The sequence below is a fragment of the Microtus pennsylvanicus genome, chromosome 13, assembly GCF_037038515.1.
Source record: "Microtus pennsylvanicus isolate mMicPen1 chromosome 13, mMicPen1.hap1, whole genome shotgun sequence".
Taxonomy (NCBI): Eukaryota; Metazoa; Chordata; class Mammalia; order Rodentia; family Cricetidae; genus Microtus; species Microtus pennsylvanicus.
The window spans coordinates 46,405,094-46,427,920 of NC_134591.1; the positions used below are offsets into that span (position 1 = coordinate 46,405,094).

Below are 22,827 nucleotides of genomic sequence, written 5' to 3' on the forward strand. Positions count from 1 at the left end.
TTTAAAAAAACATGAAATATTCTTTTTCAGTTCTAGTAATATTTCTTAATGTCTAAGATGCCTGATCTAAGTATACCTTTACAAATTTGACTTACTTTCAATATTCTGTACAGTAATAGTATCATATAGCATTTTCTTTCTGTTTCTAGATTATTTTGCTTAGCAAAATGTAAACAAGGTTTATATATTTGTATATTTGAATATTTAATCCTTTTACATTTGAAAAGTTTAATGGTATATTTAAGCTAAATCTACATTCTATGTGTATTTCCCTATTTGTCCATCATGGTTTAGATTTTGCTTTCTTTCTTTCCTTGTCTTTCATTTAAATGGATAAAAAAACATTGCTAGTATATTTTAAAATATATGTTTCCTTAAGTCTCTAATATGATACATAGTTGAAGTATTTAAGTAAAAAATGGATATATATTTATACTGTTATACAAAGAACAGAACAATTTAATCAGAAGTCTTTATTTCAGAGTCCTTCCAGGCACTTTAAAGTCTTAATTTAGATAGGTGTTAAATGCTTGCAGGTTTCAGGTTCATCATCATTGGGTCAAGGTGAAGATTTAATAATATGAGTAAAATTACTTTGAAACTTTGTTTTTTGCCATTATATATTATTATTAAAAACTCTGTACATAGTAGCAATTTAAAGATTTCTTCTTACTGAAATCCATGTGTACTGTCCAACTATTAAAACAGACTGAATATATGCTTTCTTTTGAAGATTAGATCAAACGTTGATACATAATTTTAGAATTGAAAGGTTGAAGTGTGCAATGACTTCTTTTAAGTTTTTGTTGTTTTAATTGTGGAGTAGGTATCAAGCACAGTGATTTACAATCTGCTTCCATTCATAGCTCTGTGATGCCTGTGCTCATCTATTCAGTGCCCAGCTGTATAGTCTGATCACTGGTGGTTCGAGATGTGCTATTTGCATTCACATCACTTGCAAATGCCACTTATTTACTTACTGCATAACTTTGGAGCTGTTTTAGTTCAGTATTCATTGTTTTTCTTGTATATATAATGGGAAAGCAAAAGTACCTCATTTGTGGGACATGTTCTGAAAATTAAATTGATTGACATACTTAACCTTCAGGATGTCTATAGCATACATCTAAACTTCGAATCACTAATTTTCTACTAAAATTAAATTCTGTCCTAATTGCATAGTGGTTAAAATTTGTATTTTCTCCTTTAATGTAGGAATAAATGCTTATGTTTCAATTTATGTGACCTTTCCAATATTATATTTATTTATTTTGTGTATGCGTGTATAGGTAGATGCAAACCAGGGTGCTCCTGTGGAATCAGGGAACCAGTGAAGGAGTTGGTGCTCTCCTTTTACTTTTGGTGTTTGGGGATCCTACACACATTGTTAGCCTTGGTTCCAAGCATTCTTACATACTGAGCCATCTACCCAGTCTCATATTCTTTACTTTATAATTATAAAAACTTTGTTGTATTTTAAAATGAATTTTCAGTGGTTTAACTTTTTAGAAAATTTAAAATCAACCTAAATTATCTGACCCTTATTTAGTTTCATTGTGTAATAAATACTCTGACTTTCATAAAAAGTCTCTTAATAAATATTTTTGATGATAATAATTCAAGGACCTAGTTTCATGTAAGGAATCTCTTTAGAATTGTGAATATAATTGAAAGAAAATTAAGAGGCAAGTCTGTGGCCTTGATTAGTTTTTATATGTACTTCCTCATCAATGTAAGGTTTTCAATGTGAATGTACTAAAATAAAGGTACTCTTATGTTCTGGAAGGGAAAATAAATTGTTTTCTCAGATTAAATTTTAATAGAGCAGATAAAAGCAAGAAAAAGTTAATTGTTATATCTGTGGAGTCACTGCCTGCTCATTGCTAGAAACAGGCAGTAAAGAAGGTTACATCTGAAAGAAACTTGCAATTATATAATTCAGCATTTTCATAAGACTGTGAGAAGGTAAGCAACTTATCTATCTTCATACCATTGGAATGAAATGAAGTAGAATCCAGGTTTCTGGGTCCCTGGCTAGTTTTCCATTAATTATAGTACAATTCATAATCAGAAAAAATTAGTGACATGTCAACAGAACTTTGAAAAGACATAGTTAAAAGTTTGGTCCATATAGGTTGAAGGTTTATTCCTAAACATTCCTCTAGAGCAGCAGTTCCCAAGCTGTGGGTCACAACCCTTTCGAGTGTCAAATCACCCTTTCACAGGGGTCACATGTCATCTAGATATTCTGCATATCAGTTATTTACATTATGATTCACAACAGTCGCAAAATTACAGTTATGAAGTAGCCATGACATAATTTGATGATGTTGGGGGTCACCACAGCCTGAGGAACTGTTTTAAAGGGTCGCAGCATTAGGAAGTTTGAGAAGAACTGATCTAGAGACAGGCACTCTAGAACTCATTTTAAGTAAGATATTGCTATTTTCCTTAGGATCAACACAATACCAACTTCTCATTCATTTATCTGAAGCCAGGTATAGTCACCTTGACTCTTTTTTAGCCCTTGAATATAAGTTTTAGCAATTTACCACACAAACTGCCTAGCCATGTTGTGAAGATTAAAGAGGATTCAGCATATTAGAAACAGTATATAGTCTATCCTCATCCTTTTCTAACTGGGAATCTGTAGCTTGTGATTCATTCCACAGCATTTTGAAACAAACCATACTACAGTCTTTATAACCAAATATTGTTTGTTGCACCAAGGGTCTGAATCATAAGATTCAGGCAGAGATTGTGTACTACAGCCTGAACTAGCTGACATCTTCCTTACTTTGGGCTGCACTTAGAGTTGGTAGCATTAAGCCTATGGCTATTCACATCTACTGGTTCTAAATGAAGATTGGTACAAGTATCAAAGTGCAGAATATTGTTGAGATGCACGAACTTCTATTGAAACACAGTTCTCTTATGTTTTGTCATAGGTAACCTTGGCCGGGTTGAGCAAGTCTCTGAGTTTGAGTATGATCTGTTCATTAGGCCTGACACCTGTAATCCTCGCTTCCGGGTCTGGTTCAACTTCACTGTTGAAAACGTGAAAGAATCACAGGTGAGGTAAATGGTGGCTATCTGGTGTGATCTTCAAAAAGAACACTGTTTTCTTTAACAGGTGTTAAACTTGGGCTGTAATAGATTATATTGTTTTATATTTATAGCAAGGCTAGATATACTTTTGTTTCAAGAGATAGTGAGGAATGGGTAAGGAATTCCTGATGGGAATTCATGAATGCATACTTGTATCTAAGAAAATGCATGTTGTTTACTGTTTAATCCTTATATGTGAAGCCTCCTTGTGGCACACTTTAAGGAAACATTGGAAGTGACTTGCTGTTCTCCGTGTCTAATATGCTGTTACAGCATATTTGCAAAGACCCAGAAAGACTTTTCTCAAAGGCCCCATCTCATAAAAGCTTCTCTTTTTCAAATTCTTCTGACTGATTATCTTCCCTAAAGTTGGTATGCCTGGGAACTCAAAACACAGTATCATCTAGTGATTCTGGGAAACCTTGTGTGTTCTTTGTCATGTTTAAATTTTATGAATATATTAATCCCCTTTAATATTGATTTCTTTAACTTTATTTTCTAACTGCTAATGATTTTTAATCCTTTTGGAAACTTGTTTCTCATTAGAGGTTATTGATTAAAATGGACTGATAGCATACATATGCTTGAAGTAAACACTAGCACTCTAATTCTAAGCAATTTTGCTATTCTGTTCCATTCAGACAACTACAGACAGACTGCACAAACTTTGTATGCGTCGTGGTTTTGTGGTTCTCTTAGCATATGGAAGCCTGGATGTGGAAAGTTCCACCTTGTCTTCTCCTGGGCTGTCTTTATCTACAACACCAGAGAGAAAGTAATGGTCTTGTTCAGTTTTTACTCTTGAGTCAGTCAATGCTGTTTGCATCTCTCTGTTCATCTGAGTTCCAGCTTCATTCATGTTCCAGGCCTAGGCAAGTGTCTGGATTTTAGGGGTTTCGGGTATTTCTTGACACTGTGTTGTTTCTGGAAAAGTGGCTTCAGCAGAAGATGGATGGACAACCACTAAATTTTTCAACTAGTTGACTTAATTTTCTATAATACTACCGACACAGCATTGGGGAACTTGCCCTCTGTATTGAGTTGGAGGCTAACTGGTGGGTGGGATCTGAATATAGGAAAGATATTTGTATCGTACTAAATGTGATACCTCAGAGTTTTAGCACATATGAGAAGGAGACAAAAGAACTGAAGCTCACACAGAGACCCTCCCACCCCCAACAGTCCTAAGATCTAGCTTTGATTCTTGCTTTTACGCCATCTTACATGACCAAGTCTCTTTTACAGTTTCTATTATAGCAATATTATACCCTTTTTCCTTCCTGACCATGTGCAGTGGTTGACCTGACTCTAGGATTATTCCATCAAATAATCAGTACTCTTCAAAATGCTTTTCCAATATCCATGTGGGCTCACTGAAAGGATAACTTGATATCACGAAGTGAACATCCACCCTTGCCTTCTTCTGTTGCTGTTGCTGACTTATGTTGGTAAGTTATGCTTGTCACATATACACTCCTCTGAAACGCAAACAGCTATTCTGCAGACAGTTTATATGGATGGAGGGAAACACTTTCTTAAATGCAGGAGAAAATGCCAGAATTTCCAAGTCCATTAAAAGGATTATACTTTTCTTTCTTATACAGTTTATATATCCTTCAGCTTGCTTATTGCATCTAAGAAGCCATTAACTCCTGGAAAAGGGACTGCTTATTTTTTGATTTTGTTGTTAAATAAACTGAATATTAGTTCATTTCTTAATGTTTTAGATTTCTTTAATCTTGAGACACATTAGGACCAACCCTTGTTTCTTATTCACTTGGATCTCCACAAAGACTGTCTGTATACAGCTTATATTAATAAGTAAAGGAGGGGGGGTGTACTGGTTTGAGATTTGGAGGAAATTACTTCCTTCAGTTATACTCAAACTTTTGGGAAAGTTCCTCATGCTTTTTAAATATTTTTGTTTGCTATTCTAGTTTGCTTATCAGAATGTCTGTTTTATTTTTTATTGTTTGACATGTCAGAACCATAGTGTTTTAAGTTTCATGATGTACATTTAAATTATGTAGCCTCTATGGCGATCTTTTCTAGCATGAACGTGCTCTGAAGGGTTCTTTAATAAGAGAATTGGGTATGTTTTATGCACACTTATTTTGAAGTTTTCATGGCTGACATTTAATCTGCCTCTCTGGCTTCTAACTAGCATAAGCAATACAATCCTATGCTTGTACACCCCAAAACCTTAGATGTGTTCATCTAGTTTTGCCTTGTACTTCATTCATCATCTTTCTGTGGCCACTGTCTCATCATCTCTAACTACATTATAAAGTTATGGAAATTTGTCTCAAGGCTTAAAGATCTAATAGAAAGATAGAAAGTATGTCCCTAGCTCACAGGATATTTGTTTTCATGGTTGCCTACATGAAGAGAATGGTTTTGCTATTAAGTTTGACTTGTGAGATCTGCTTTTATAATGTCTCTTCCTGTAATCTTTTCTCATATCTCTCCAATTTCCGTTAAAATGAGAGCTGCACAAATGTAATCTCATCAAAAACCTTATTTAGTGGTTGGTACTAGCAGACAAGGAAATGTTAGTCATCACGGGCAGACTCCATTAAATGAATGTTAAAAATCGAAGGATCAAATGTACTGTACATGCAGGACTAGCTCTGGGGTTATTTTCCTTGATGTTTTTAGGAAGAGATAAAAGCTTGGAACATGCGCTTCTGTATCACAGGACTGATATATTAGCCCTCCGAAAGTAGTTGCTAAATAGTACATTTGCAAGAGTTGATGGAAACTAAATGTCCTGGTACCTTTATGAAAAAATAATTTTCTCTCTGAAAAACTGATATTAAATATTCTGATGTAAAAATGCATTATTGATGCAACAGAACACTGTGTGAGGTAAAAGCAAATTTTTCTATTTAAATACTTATGATAAAATTTTAGCCAATAAGAGGAAATAAAATGATATGCCGGGGCTATTTAAGCTGTTTTCATTCATGCATAGTTTTTATATGCTAAATTTATCTTTCTTTTTTCTGTCTCCAAAAGCAGCCAATGCTCAATGTCGTAAACATAGAATTTAGAAAATCTTTAAAATCAGAAAAGAGAAACACACATGCACACACACACACACACACACACACACACACACACACTGCTTCCACATACATACCCACATACCCCATCATTTTTCCTAGTTTGAAACAGGTAATACTAAGTTGTGACATTTTTTCTATGCTTATTTATTTTGGATTACAATTAATTTGTGCTGTGAATATACTTTAGTATCTTGCTTTTAAGAATCTAAACATCATTATAATTATTTTATCCCTAATTTCTTACAAACATGGCAAATAGCTGTTTACTACAAGACTGGTTCCTTACTCTTGAATATAAATATTATTGACTACTGTGTGTTATTGTAAATAGTACTGTTGGAAACATCTTAATGTAGGAAATAGTTTTATAGCATTCCTTTAGGAAAAATGTGAAGGGGAGCTATTTGACAAGGATGTGCATATGCATAGCCAGTGCATGCTGTCTAAAGTTTCTGCTGCTTTCCTGTCGGTGGAGAGCGAGGTGTCTTTCTCTGCATTTCTTTATTGGAATTGCCTCTTTTTTACTCAGATGTTTGCATATCCAGAGCGAATTGTTTATTTTCTTCACTTTGAGATTTCACATAGATAAATAGTTTATGATGGAGTGCCCCAGGCCTCTAGTAATAAAATAAAAATAATTGCTCTCTAGTAACAACATCACACAATAGGACAAGTTCATTTTTTGTATTTAGTTTCTCTTCCTCTATTCATCAATCCTGTTTTATCTGGGCATACCCACAGATTTTATCTAGATATAGAAAGAAGAATAATAAAATCTATTGTCAGCCTTGTGTAGGAGAGAAAGACCCCATTTCTCAAAAGAGTAGTATTTTCTTATTAAAATTGTTGATGTTTTTAATACATGTAGATCTGATTGTACTTTCAGGTTTACTTTAAAGCTTTGTTAAGGGAGGCATAATGTAGGGATGGCAATCTCCCTACTGCGCAGACATGACTCTGGATGTACCTGCTGAATGATTCAGATCGTCAGTGCTGTACCTGAGTATCTCTGAACAGTGTATCTTAAAATTCATGGCAGACCTAGGAGTGACACTATTCCCTGACTCTTTAGTAGGGATCTCTAGCATTGGGGTTCCCATTTCCAACCTGGTGTGTATTTTGTTCTATTTCGACTTTTTGATTTTGGTAAGCAGATGTGTATGGGAGCAGTTATTTCATCATGGTTATAAGGTGACTTTTTAAAAAAAATTTATTTATTTATTAAAGATTTCTGTCTCTTCCCCGCCACCGCCTCCCATTTCCCTCCCCCTCCCCCAATGAAGTCCCCCTCCCTCGTCAGCCCAAGGAGCGATCAGGGTTCCCTGCCCTCTGTGCTATAAAGATGTGCCTATAATAGCTTCTACTTTAGGACTAGTTAGTTGGAAGTTACTTTCTAGTAGATAATATTTGTTCATTTTCTTGGAGTCTTACCATGTGTGTATATAACTTTTCATACATTGAGTGGCCCAGTTTAATACTCTAAAGATTTATGGAAAAATTTTCTTTGCCAGTGTTTCTATTCTAATATTCTGTTTTGTAACTGTAGGTCTACCATCTTAAATTCATCCTTTATTCTTCTAACTTTGGTTTCTTCAGCCACATGTTGTAAAAGTCCCTTATTTTTTACATCATAGTTTAGGGTGTGTGTTCTGTTTGGATAATGTTAGGAATCATAGGTCTTATTGTACTTTGTTTTTTCCTCTCATGTTTTAGTCTTGAGTTGCTGGTGAGAGTTTCTAAAACAACTGTTCACTAATAATATATAAATGAAAGATAAATTTACTACCAGATAGTCTGTTATGGCTGAGACTATATTATGGGTTCAGTTTTAACAATATATATATCACTAAGTTGAAGGAGGATAAAGACAATTCAGGATACAAACAAGAGTTCTAAGAGAGAGAGAGAGTATATTAAAGGGGTGGAAGGTATGGGGTTGGGAAAATACGATATAAAAGGGCACTGAATATAGGTCATTTGAAATGACCATATCATGCAAAATTTACCATTTTTGAAATAAAAATTAACTACAATAATTACTATTAAACAGGCATAAACTTTATTGGAGACTGTGATGAAGTTATAGAAGTTATGGAGTTAGAATATTGTTTAGTAAACTGTAAAATGGTGTTTAGTGGAACAGGATGGATAAAGCTGACAGGATTACAGTAATGTAGTTATTGTTAATATCAAGGTGTAAAGTATGCACACGAGATCCGTAGCTGAGAAAAATGGAGTAGAAGCTTTTCTGGAGAGAGGGTGCCAGTGACCAGTCTGTCATAGCAATTGGCTTAAAGATATGTTTTCCAAATTATAATGAAGCTTGAGCAACATTCATTGAGGAATGAAGAGGAGTAAGAGAGTTACCATCAGCAGTGAGAGGCAGTGGAGGAGCAATCTGATACATTGAGAACCAAAGGTGTGCTCACATAAGCAAAGTCTCAACAGTACAAAGATCTCCCCGCATTAACATATCTCAAAACAATTCCAACAAGAATTTTCTTTTTTCCAATTTCTAATAGAATTTGACAAACTAATTCTAAAATTAATGTATAAAATAAAACAACAAAATGATCCTAGTAAAATTTAAGGAAAAACAATTAATGCAACTGGCACTTCAACTAACTTTTTTATAGCAGCTGTAATGTAAAATCACCGTAACATGGCATAAGAATAGAGAAGCAGTCTACATGAACAGTAGAGAAATCAGAAACAAAGCTACTTAAAGAAGATATATCATGACAATAATTGTCATACAAATAGTAGAAATAGCAGGATGTATGTATAACAAAGTAGTAAAAATAATTTTTAAACTTTTATAGGTGAATTAAAGACTTAACTATCAGAACACATTGAAAATTTATATTGTGAAAACAGCAATGAGACCTGCCTTACCATCAGTTTGTGGAAAGCAACCTATTGCCTTGGAAATAGCCTGGGTGGTTTTGGGGTTTCTGTGGGGTCCCTTAGACCAACAGCTTAATTAACCTATTTCGGGCACAGGGAGGAACCTCCATTTGATGGTGAGAGAGGTCTAGATGGGGCTTTGTCTCTCCCGTTATTTGGCATAGATACAGAAAGCTTTGTATTAGGTTTCTGAATGACTTCTGAAATGGTCCTTCGTTTATCTACCCCTCCCTGTATTCCAGTGGTTCCCAATTTCCCTAAAGCTGTGACACTTGCACCCAGTTTCTCATGTCATGTCATATGTCTCCCGCCATAAAATCATTTTTTCCTGCTTCATAACTGTAATTTTGCTATTGTTATGAATTGTAATATATCTACTTTATAGGATCAGATATATGACCCCTATAAGGGGTCACGACCTACAGGTTGAGAACCTCTATTGTATCCCCGTCCATCCCTTCACCTTCCTCCATTGCTCTGTTTGATCCTCCCATTTCAGTTACCCCACACATCCATAACTGTCTATTCCATCTCCCCTTTCTAGGAGATGCCCTCCCAGTCCCTTACTCTGTACCTAAACTTGGTCGTTATACAGATTGTAGCCTGTTTATTGAAAACTTAACAGCTAACTTCCATATATAAGTGAACACACACCATGTTTGTCTTTTTGGGTCAGGGTTACCTCATTCAGGATGTTTTTTTTCTAGCTTCATTCACTTTCTTGTGAATTTTATGATTTTTAACAGTTGAGAGTTTTTACATTGTATAAATGTATTATATTTTCTTTATCCATTCATCTGTTGATGAACATCTAGATTATTTCCAATTTCTGCCTATTATAAATAGAGCAGCAATGGTTGAGAAAGTGACTCTTAGTCAGATGCTACAGCTGGATCTTGAGGTAGATGAACTACCACACTGATTTTCACAGTGGCTATGCTCGTTTGTACCCATACTGCAGTGGATGAGTGTTTCCATTACTGCACATTCTTGCAAGATGAGCTGCCATTTATTTTAATGATCTTGCCCATTCTGGCTGGTATAAGATGAAATCTCAAAGTAATTTTGATTGGCATGTCCCTGATAAGCAAAGATGTTGAAAATTTCTTTACATGGCTTTCAGCCATTTTTCTGTTTCTTCTTTTGAGAACTCTCTGTTTAGATCTGTACCCAATTTTTAAAATTGTTTTATTTCCAGTTTTTTAAAATTTTTATGTATTTGAGGTATTAGCCATATATCATTTGTATAATTGGTAAAAGTCTTTTCCTATTCTGTGGCCTGTTCTTTTGTACAAATGATGGTGTCTTAGTCATGCAGAAGCTTTGCAGCATCATGAGGTCCATTTATTAATTGTTGTTCTTTTGGCTGTGTTATATGTATTCTATTCAGGAAGTTTTTTCCTATAGGCACATTTATAAAATTTAAATTTAAATAACCCTTCTTTTTTAATTGGTGGCATATGTATTTCTTAAAGATTTTGATAGACTATAAACTGTGCTTTGTGGATCAAGGAATTTGTTTGTTTGAGGAAACATTCAGAAGATTGGGCATTTTAGAATGTATAGAAAAATAGACAAATTAAGATAGCAGGACATAAATCTTGCGGTTTCCATATCAACTATATCATTTCAGTTTCAGTATAAGTGCTGCATACATGCATTTACTTTAAATCTTTCAAGTTGTCTTACATTGTTTTGCAAAGATAAATTTTAGTTTCTTGAAACTGTTTAATTAGCCTAGTAACTATGTTTGGGATTATTTTTTCTGTGTGTCTGTGATATACATAAAATGCATTACTGTGTCCATAATGTTTGCATGCTTCCCCATGATATTTTAGACAGATACTATCATTATAATGTGAAGCGAGGAAGCCCGATGTAAACAGCCGGCATTTAACTTTATTTGTTAATTGGCTTTTCACTATTGTATAGATTATTCTGATGTTGTTAAACTTAGTGGGCATATTGTCCCCACTCTCTTAATTTATCTTGCACTTGGTATTGTTGCTGTTTCACTGTTAGAAACCGTTGCCTTGGAGTTCTGATCTCATCTTTTCTGATTCTCCTTCGTAGGGTTTCCCCTTCTCATTATAGCTTGTGTATTCACACTGTACATATTGTTTCTCTCATATTTCAGCATTATCTCTAGTCTCCTGGACTACACAGCCTCGCTCGCACTAATTATTAAAAAAGAACTCCTCTTGCTGTGTAAAAATATGTCTTTATTTTATATTCCAGCGAGTGTTGCTACTGTTTATACAGTCATGTAAACTCAAAATGTGGCACTTTACTGAAATTCCTCTGATGTGGATTTATGTTTTTTTACCATGCTTTTTCTTTTGGGCTACCAACAAGCTCCCAAGTCATGACACAGAGACTTATTATTAGTGATGAATGCTATTATCTTATAATGCCTTGTCTTAGCTCTTACTTTAATCCGGCTCTCTTTATCTATGTTTTGTCTTGGGGCTTTTTACCTTTCTCTCTGTGTGTCCTGCTCTGTGTCTGCTGCCTCGTGGCTGCCTGGCTGGCCCTTTTTCTCCCTGTTCTTTCCATTTGTTCTTCTCTCTCTTGCTTTTCTCAAGCCCAGATTTCTTTTCCTATTTGTTCTCTCTGCCCACTAGTCCTGCATCTATCTCTTCTGCCTACCTTTTGGCTGTTCAGCTTTTTATTAGCTCAATCAGGTGCCTTAGGCAGACAAGGTGAAACAAATGCAACACATTTTTACATGATTAAGCAAATGCAGTACAAACAAATGTAACACACTTTTACAAAGTTAAAGTAATATTCTGTAGCATAAACAAATATAACATATCTTTACATGTTAAAATATTCTACAACAAATTATATTTTTTATAGTAATACAGTTGTCACAAATGCTGTGGCAACACTGTGTTAAATTGCTATTCAGTTTTTCCAACAATTCTGCGAGGTTATCTCTATCTTTATCTATAAATTATATAATCAGATGCCATTTAGATTAGAAAATCTGATTTCAGTTATAGGTCATTAAATTATATTATAAATTTTCATGTATAGATTATAAAGTCTTATGTGATCAACTCTCAAATTCCGTCCTGAGTTTGTACACTTTTGTTACAGCTGCAGTCAACCAGGACACTTGGTACCACGTTTCCTAGGCTGTCTTTGACTGCTGCTTTGTTGATCTTGCTTTTTAAGTCTCTCTTTCAGACAACACCTGGGGTATTCTATGTAAAGTTCAAATCGAACCCTACTGTTCAACTGTTGCAACTCTTAAATATCTTGCTCTTGTCTTTAGGGTAAAGGTCAGTCTTCTCTGGCATATGCAACTCTTACTTATCAGGTTACTATCTAATCTTCCTTGCTTTAAGCACTTTTTAAACTTTGTAATAGTCCATTATAGAGATCATGTTGTTTGATATCTTCCTGCATTTTCCTCTCCTCTTTCTGAAATGACTTTTTACCATTATTTTATTTGGATTAAGCTCAGACTTGTTAATCAGATTATTTACTGTGTTATCTTGAGTAAATTATGCTATACAAGTGTGTGTGTGTGTGTTTGTGTATATACATGTATTACACTCTTTTGTTTCCCTGCCGTCCAGACCCAAATAATCACACAAAAACTATATTAATTGCAACACTGTTTGGCCTATTAGCTCGGGCTTTTTATTAACTAACTCTTACATCTTAAATTAACCCATTTTTATTAATCTGTATATAACCATGAGGCTGTGACTTACTGGGTAAGGTTTTGTTCTAGCATCTTTCTCCTTTGGCAGCTACTTGGAGTCTCTTTGATTCTGCCTGCTGTCTCTATATATATCTCTGTTTGAATTTCTCACATGGCTTTACTCTACTAAACCATTTGCCCAAAACAGCTTTATTCATCAACCAAATAAAGCAACACATATATAGAAGGATATCCCACATCATTCCAAGTGGACAAAACAAAAAATTTGGTTTAACAATAATGAATACATAAATAATACCAGAAGCCATTATTTCTGTTCTCTTGTTTCAATCTATTATGCCATGTATGTCATTTTCTTTATGCTTTTGGCTTTATGTCTACATACAGTTTGTGTTTCTTGACTTATGATGAGGCTCTGCTCCAGTTTCAGTCTAATTTGAAAATATCTTAAGGTGAAAGTGCATTTAATATCTCTCCTGCTATATGAATACTGTTTTTGGCAACAGAATCCACAGGAGGTTTTTTGTTGTTTATTTGATTTTTCAAACAGCTGATTGAGAATCATCACACACACATATGTAGATGTAGATATAGAGATATATAGTGATTGCATTTTCCTTTTTTTATAGTCAGAGAAATGCTTCTAACGTGTTATTTTTATGTCATTTGTGGTCAACAAATATCTACTTTGTATGCTAGGTGGCTCCGAAACCAGCATGAAATAGAATAAAGAAGGCCTATTATCAGGATAAACAATAAGTAGTAACAAGTAAACACTAAGATATTTTTTTAACGTAGAAATTCCTACAGTTTATTTAAGTGTTTCACAGATGTTTCTTTTTGACTGTTATAAATATTTGTGTACTATTTGGTTGTGTTCGTGAATATATGGTTTATTTCACTAAGCTAAAATACTTGGGAGTAAGATTTCTTGGTCATATGTTAAGTGATTATTAAACTTGACAATAATTTTCAAACTAATTTTCAGTGTGGTTCTATCAGTTTGCATTTCCTTCAGCAGTACGAGATAGTCCCAGTTGTTGCACAGGCTTGTCACCTCTTGTCGTTGTCGGTATTTTTCAACCTCTGTCATTTTGATGCCTTAACTGTATCTCACCGTGCAATTACTTTGCATTTCCCTAGTGGCTAATAGTTCTGTGTTTATTTGCTATGCTGTGGTGTCTGTTCAAAGATTTTACCAGTGTTTAAAGTGAAACTGTTTAGCGTTTTCAACTCATGGATGTTGTACATGTTAACTGTATGCTCTGTGTATATCTCTTTGGTGATGTAAATGGAAGTTTTAAGGAAAATTAATGCTAATTGTCCTTTTTTAGTATATAACACAGCACCGTATATTCTGCGTCCTTGATGACTTTATTTCACTTCTAGTAACATATTTGTGAATTTGATATTGTTTACATAGGCAATTTTATTACACAGGAATAGTGATCAGTTATATTTGTAGGAATTTATATATACCCAGTAGGGAGGATATCTATTACATTGTTGAATCCAAGAAATGTGAGTCAGCCTGTTTATTGGCTTTAATCATGGAGGGATTTACTGATTTTTATACCACTAATATTTTTTCTTTATGTTTGTAAATAGTTGTTTACATATAGATGTGTATGTGTGTTATTCCTGTGTACATACCTGCAGATGTGTGTGTGCATGCACATATCTGTGCTGATTTGTGTGCATGTGCTTGTTGATGGCCAAAGTCAACACTGGGCATTTTTTTTGCTCACTGCCTACTTTATTGAGGCAATGTTTCTCACTAGTTTCTGCTTGTCTAGCTAGTAGGTGTGCCACAAGGACTCTTGTCTCTCCCTCCCAAGTGCTGAGATTACAGGTTACTGTCACATTTAACACACACAGCTTTTACGTGGGTTTTGGGGATCTAAATTTCATTTCTGATGTTGTACACCAAAAACTTAATGCACTGAGCCATATCCCCAGTCCAGCATTTGTGGCTTTGATTAGGCAGTCTTTCTTACTGCTAATTTGTAGTTATTCTTCAGATGTTATATTTTGTCAAATGTCATTGGACTTTTTTTTTTAAAAAAAGCATATTATTTCAAGTGCCAGCATTTATTTAAAAGGGCCATGTTGTGTTTAATCCACAAGTGATGACCCAGCACGCTTGTGGTCTGTAAGCCTGTGCCTTCAAAGTTTTAACAGATTCTAGGATGGTTCTGAGACTTTGGATCCTGAAACCAGTGCTCACGAATCCATGTGTGTTGATCTAACATTTTTGTGGGCCTGGAACTGAAGTCCATGGGAACAGGCCTAGTTCGCAAGGGTAGGCCTGTAAGCTCAGCTGAGGAGTGCCAGTCTTCCAGGGTCCACTAGAATGGTTCTTGGCCCTATGTTGCTAGAACAAATCTGGATGCTTGATTGGCTTGATCAGTGGGCTGGTCTGAACCTGGTCAGCCTTGGAATCTGCAGGCACCGTTTCTTGCCTGGTAATTAGTTGACAATTTGTGTGCAGTCTATGCCTTTCATGCCAGCATCCTTGAGGCAGAGGCAGGATCTCTGTGATTTCAAGGCTAGTTTGTCTACCTAGCAAGTTCTAAACTAACCAGGGATAGTGAGGTGCTGTATCCCAAAACCCACCTCCCAGCTTCCTCAGACCCTCCAAAACACTCATGTGCAAATGGTCTATCTTGAAGACTGCATCTGTGGGTACTGCCTTGTAGACTAGTTGGCCTGATGTTGGGGGCAAATCAGGCTTAGAGTCTCTGGATTCAGTCTAGTGGTGGGGCATTCCTTGAGACCAAATGAGACTTGGAGTTTGAGTTGTGGAATACTGCCCAATAAGGAGGCTTAGAGGGTCTGACTCTAGTTGCCATCCTGGCGTCTGAGGATGTCCGACCCTTTTGGCATGACTTTGACTTGTCAGATACAGAATTGCATCTTAGACCATGTCACTTGTTCCATGCACAATCTTTTTGTCAAGTGAAGGGTAAGCTGTCTTGCTGAAGGCTAGGGGTGGGGGGCATGTGACATAGATGCTCTCTGATCTTTGGTTTCTCATCAGTGCATTTTCTCTTATTCCTCACCTGGTTCCCTTAGTTCTTATGAAGGTATTTTGCTCATGGATAATTGTTCAATCCGAAAATTCTCCCACAACCATGATAAGATTGATCCCCTCAAAAATCTGATACTGTATATTTATTATCACCCAGAAAATTGTACTTAGAATAACATAGTGATTATTTGTCGCTGAAAATATCATGTGGCAAATAAGAGACTTTACAACATTCTCATTTATTTAATGAAGTCATTAATCTAAACAATAATTCTCTGAAGTAAATATTACTATTGGGCAAGAAAAATGAGTCTCATAAAGGCTAAGTAATTATCTAAAAGAGAGAAACAGGACCTATGACAACCTGCTGCTCCTCCAGTGCAGCGTGCATTAACAGGCTACGGCCTGTTAATCTCCTGTATCCTCTCCATGTTCCCTAGCACCTTCATACGCCTCGTGCTGAAAAATTTATATCTCTTCTTCATTTCTTCTGATGAAATACCTGAGGTTCATTAATGATAAATACTTCCCCCAGTGTCATACTCTATGACATATGTGGCAGAACTGACCTTACAGACCAGGACCCTCGACTTCCATGCCAATCTTTGGCCCTTCTGGTAATTTATGCTCAGATTTACATTTCAACTGTATTTCTTTTTCTTATTTTTGTTTAACATTTCATGAATATTTGGGACCTTGGTAATTCTTATCTCTCATGTCCCATGTGCAGATTTTTTGACAAATTATTTTCATTTCAACAATCAGTCTATCATACTCAATTTCATAACATGATAGCACTTGTAGAATAATTGTATTTGATGACCTATTGTATATCATCAGAATAGATAATAATAAAATTTTCTAAGTTTTTTATGATATTCAAAATAAGGTATTATTCTAGTGTAATTTTATTTCATACTAACTAGAATAAAAAACCTGACTTGATGAAATTCCTTTTTAATATATACAAACATTACATTTTAGCTGTACGTAATTAAAGATACTAGTGCATAAATTCACAGGCCAACTGAAAAACAAACATGGAAGCAGTTTTGCTTCCTTTTCATTTTTTCCTTTTTGATCAATTTAAAATGTTTAATCTTTAAGAAGTACTACTTACTTAATAATCCAAAACATTTATTTATTATGCCAGGTTTTAAAGGCATGTCTGGATAATGGATGACTATATTTGGCTCAAAACATTTAACTTGCCACTCTTTGTGATTTATATTGGTTTTATATTTAAATATTTTCTTGAGTGTTGCTAATTGATTGCCTCCATTACAAAAGAAGAGCTAGGAAGCTGTGCTTCTCTTTCATGGAATTTAGCTGCAGGTAATGGAGGTTTAGGCAGCATCTAGTTAAGGGAGATAGAGTTAGTCTGTTCTTTAATTTCAAATTAAATTCTGATCATGTGGTGACATTTTTGTATAGTGAGTACTTTTAGAAAACATTTATCAATTGAGAGAAAAGAAATGCTAACTTTTTACTTCTAACTTCTTCAATAAAATAATTATTTTTATGTGTTTTTTCTTTTTGTTATTTGTTTGATTTTTGAGACAGGGTCTCTCTACATTGTCCTGGATGTCTGGAACCCACTATATAGACCAGTTTGATCTTGAACTCAAGAGACTCACCTCCTTCTACCTCCTGAGTTCTGGGATTAAAGATATACCACCATGTTCAGCACTGTTTGCTTTTTAATTAGCACACAAAATAATAGTTTTTCATCATGGCAATTCATATATAACTCATTTTTGATTGGTTCTCTCACATCTTCATCTCCCCCATACCCCTGTCCCCTTCCTTGTTCCCTTCCTTCCCTCAGTGGTCCCCTTTCCACTTACTGTCCTCAACACCTCCCTTCTAAACCTCATGTTGTATTTCCATGGTCACCTTTTCAGTCTCACAACACATATATGTATGAATATATACTTATAAAAATTAAAAGCTAGAATTTATATATGAGGGGGAGCATGTGATAGTTGCCCAAGTATGGATTAAAGAAGTAGTAATGAGACTCCTAATATAAACAAAGCCCTGAAAATCTGGTGGCTAGATAGATGTTCCTATGCTCCTTAGTGCTCATAGTTTGATGGGGAAACAGAAGAAGAAACAAACGAACAAGCCATATATTAACATCACTTAACCTTAAGTTTCACAAGGTAAGTGGACCATGTCACTGAATAATAGTGATCATAATTATGATACTAAGAATGTAAGGAATACTATTCATATCTTACAGTCAGTTTCAACTGATTTTTAACCAGCAGAGAACATTGTTGAGCTATTTATTAAATGAATAATAAATAAATAATTTGTATGTTGATGAAAATTAGCTAGAGAGATAGTTTCCTTTATCCTGTGTATATATAGGTATTAGATACATTTTTGACACATAGAAACATGCCTTCTCTCAGTGAGGAGAAACCAAGTATGTGGAATATTATAGTACAATATAAAATAATAAATTCATACTAAAAATACAGGTAAATTATTATTAAAGTTCAGTATATTTAGTTGGAGTGGAGGGTTTCAGAAGGAGCTCATTAGTTGACTTGGAACTTAAAGGTATTCTTGTTTAGGGAAAAAAACATGGTAGTCAAATAAATATCACAAGCCTTTTATGATAGCCTAATTCTTCAAATGAATAGCAAGGTAAAGAGTAAAACAAACAAAACCTGTAATGGTACCAATTTATGTCAAGCAAATACAACTTTGTATTTTCATTAATAATGTAAACTTACCCTTAGAAAAGTCATATTTCAAAAGTCATATTGTATTTCAAAATCAACACCAAAGTATATGGTATGATAATAGTTGCTTATTTATGAGGAAAATTAAGATGGGCTTCACAATGAGGAATTTCTTGCTGGAAATTTTACTCTGTGTGTGGTTTTTAAATTGCTGAACAATTGAAAAAAACACTAAATTTAGATTCGAAACTTATTGTGACATAAACTTCTAAATATTTCTGTTGCAGTATAAATAAAACACAGATGTAAAAAGTGGAAAAGACCGTTCTGCAAATGAAGCTGTGGGTACTAGTAACAGAACATCTTAGTCTAGAGGAATCTTAAGCTATGGGTTTTTGGCTGATCTACTGCCAAAGGAATGAGAGATTGATATTTAAATTTTATGCAGAATTTCTTGGGTAATATAAGCCTTGCTTTGGCAGAAAAAAGCAATAAAATTATGAGAAAAGATACTGAAACTTTTGTGGATTTTGATTTGCTAAATATATGCTTAAAGCTCTGGGTCTCAGCAGCCTCACTGTCAGATCTTAAGTTCTCTTGTGATCTAGAACAGCCCAGAGTGCTTGGGGTGTGGCCTATTGCATGCTAATCTTTGTGTTTCAGCTAGCTTCTCCCAGTACCCTGTGGAATGACAAAGTAAATGCCGATGACTCAAACACAAGCTTTGCTAGAATCCATCCTCATAATTACCTGCCATAAACTTTGACCTCAAGACTGAACAGAAATGTTTGCTCTAGTTTGTACCATCTTATTTTAGCCTTTCACTGTCCACTTCACCACATCGACTGGAAATCTGGGGTCTGTCTCTGCTGATTGATTAACTCCTGTTTCTCACTTTCTCCTGTGTGGAGAGTCTTGCTGTGTTTCTCACTTTGTTTCTCTGCTATGTCCTCCCCCCTTCCCCATCCCCATGTCCTGGAATCCTGACTAAGGACAGCAAAAGAATGAACGAAAGAGAAAGATGGACACACATGTAGGAAAGCTAGTCTAGGTGCAATTCTGCTAATGCAGCAGTGATGTGGAACATCAGGGTGGTTTTGGGTACAGCACAGGGGGAAGGGCTAGTTTAGTCTTCCTAGAAGGTCTCTCTTCCTAGGCCTGGGAGTCCTGGTCTTCGCTGGGCCCTGGCATTAGTACTCACTCCCTCAGGGCTTACTCTGCGTTCTATTCTTCTCACAGATCTTTTTGGATGTGAGTAAAGATTCTTCTGTTCTGGACAGTTTTTCCTGACTTCATGCTGTGCCATTGATGATGCTAACTCAGCATGGTTGCCACATGCTGTTGTAATTGGCGGCTTATTGTCACTCCCTGAATTTTTAGCTTCTTTATTTTAGAATTGAATAACTTCTTATTTCAGTTTCTATAGAAAGAAGCTTAATGGAAGGATTGAATGAGCTTGTTCTGTTGTATTATATACACATATGACCATAGCCATTAGTATTTATTATTATTGTTTTAGTTTCTTCAACATGTTAAAAATATGTTAGTAAAACAAATGTGTTGACCTTGACCTTTTCAGCGATTCCATGATACTGATTCCTTTTAGACATCAGTACCTAATTTTGGGGCGATAACCAAATGTTCTTTCCAGCTAATCTAATTCTTTAGCCAGTGCCTTTGCTGGTTGAATTTGTGCCTGGTCTCCAAAACCTGGCCACGAACAACCTCTTTTAACTATTTATTTATTTAGTTAGTAAGTTCTAGATTTTCTTTTTAAACCCTCTTAGGTTTTAGGTGGAGTTAGTAGACCACATTGAGGCGCCAATCTGTTGTATGACGAGCAGGGCCCCTTGTTCCATCTCACCCAGCAAGCTTATAGCTGAAATTATTACACAAAAACTGTATTCATTTAAAACACTGCCTGGCCCATTATCTCTAGCCTCTTATTGGCTAACTCTCACATATTAGTTTAACCTATTTCCATTAATGTGTATTGCCACTTAACTGTGGCTTACCAGCATTAGTCTAACCAGTGTCCATCTCAGGCAGGACAATCAAGGCATCTACCACTCTGCCCTTCTTCCCAGAATTCAGTTCTGTCTACTCTGCCTACCTAAGTCTGCCCTATCAAAAGACCAAGGCAGTCCCTTTATTCAACCAATAAAAGCAACACAAATACAGAAGTACCTCCTACAACCAGGATCTTAGCATATACCCCTGGATGGCTTGGAACTGGCCCTTCTCCGAGGCTAACCTCACAGTTATGATTGCCTTGTCTCACCTTACATGTACTCGAATTGCAGACATGTGGCACCTGCCCAGATTAGTTCTCTTTTTTCAATAGAAATACACATTAGGCTCTAGTATGTGCTGAATTTTGTTTTTGTTGTTACTGTTGCTTTGGTAGTTGCAAGGGTGAGGTATTTTGTTTTGTTTTAGAATAAAGAGAATGGCTGTTAATGGCAATCTAAAACCTAAAACAAACACCAGGTAAAGATTTTAGAGAGGGATAAGGGAGAGAGAGGGGAGGAGTGGAGGGAGAGAGAGAGAATATGTGTGTAAATGTGGGTGACTGTGGAAAGGCCAGAGTAGAACATTAGGTGTCTTATTCTATCACTCTTCATCTTATTCCTTTGAGACAAGTTCTCTCTCTGAACCTGAAGCTAGACTGGTAATCCGCAAGTTCTGGAGATCATTGTGTTACAATAGAAATCCCTGTTTCTATAAGGGAAATATTTTCCAATGACTTTCTATTATTAAGGCAAAAATGCTAAATGCCTCCCAATGTAATAGACATATTTTCTTTTCTTCTACTTTGTACAAATAAAACCATAACAACCATGTTTACAACACAGGTAATACTCGTTTTTTTATTTATTTATTTATTTATTTATTTATTTATTTATTAAGGATTTCTGCCTCCTCCCCGCAACCGCCTCCCATTTCCCTCCCCCTCCCCCAATCAAGTCACCCTCCCTCATCTGCTCTAAGAGCAATAAGGGTTCCCTGACCTGTGGGAAGCCCAAGGACCGCCCACCTCTATCCAGGTCTCCTAAGGTGAGCATCCAAACTGCCTAGGCTCCCCCAAAGCCAGTACGTGCAGTAGGATCAAAAACCCACTGCGATTGTTCTTGAGTTCTCAGTATTCCTCATTGTCCTCTATGTTCAGCTAGTCCGGATTTGTCCCATGCTTTTTCAGACCCAGGCCAGCTGGCCTTGGTGAGTTCCCGATAGAACATCCCCATTGTCTCAGTGAGTGGGTGCACCCCTCGCGGTCCTGAGTTCCTTGCTCGTGCTCCATCTCCTTCTCTCCTGATTTGGACCTTGAGATTTCTGTCCCGTGCTCCTCTGTCTCTGTCTCCTTTCATCACACAGGTAATACTCTTAAGGGAGGTAGATGTGATTCTAGAGTGCCTTTATTCTTGGCACTCCAGAGAAAAGGCAGGTGGATCTTTGTGAGTTTGGTGTTGCTTGTTTCACACAATTAAGTTCTAGGCCATCCAGGTGTACATAATGAGACCCTATCTTAATAAAATAGACTCTTAAAGACAAAAAGGTAAATGATATAGAAATCTTCTTATTGGTTAAGGCAGGGTCTCTCACTGAACCTGCTAATTTTTCTAGTCAGTCTGTTCAGAAAGCTGCAGGCGTTCTCATGTTTCTGGCTTCCCAGTACTGGAATTAGAGGTGTGTGCATGCCTGGTCATATATGTGAGTCTGAGTATCCAAACCCAGGGCTTCATGCTTATGCAGCAAAAAACTTATCAACTGTACCATCTCTGAGCCTCAGAAATATCTAATCTTGAAAGAATAAAAGAAAATCAGTAGATACCACATATTAGAATAATATGACATGAATTTAGAAACAGCAATCATAAAATATTTTAATATGCTACTATAGGCATAATAAAAATAGAAAAATTCCATTAAAGAAAGATTATATAAAGAGGAACTATATGTAAAATTTAAAATTGGAAAATTCAATAAATAAAATAAAAGTTTAGCAGTAGCATTGATCTAAAAGGATCACTCAGAATTTGCTGAAGATATAAAGACAGAAAGGGAAAGATGAGACATTATTAATATCTGAAATGAAGTAGGCCATCCCATCATAGACACTGAAGATATCAAGAAGACAGCAAAAGTATGAAATGAAGGGCTCTACCCAAATGATTTGGCACCCTAATTGAAATAGAGTAAATCCTTGAAAAATATCTCACTGAACGTGACATATAATGAGACTATGTTCATAATTACTAAGAAATAGGACTTCTAGTAAAAGAGATACAAATATTCCATTAAGGATCCCCCTGGGAAGGAGAAATAGACAAGCTTTCCTGA

The 22,827-nt window shown here is 35.6% G+C and overlaps 1 protein-coding gene across 2 annotated transcripts in view; it reads left to right on the forward strand.

Annotated features, from left to right (window-relative positions):
• LOC142834369 (BEN domain-containing protein 5) overlaps positions 1 to 22,827 on the forward strand; it is a 1,100,005-nt gene that overhangs the window by 154,017 nt on the left and 923,161 nt on the right. For both annotated transcript variants that reach the window (XM_075946804.1, XM_075946803.1), the window contains exon 3: positions 2,949 to 3,073. In XM_075946804.1, the coding sequence (XP_075802919.1) occupies positions 2,949 to 3,073 (125 nt within the window). The remainder of the gene's footprint in view (positions 1 to 2,948; positions 3,074 to 22,827) is intronic.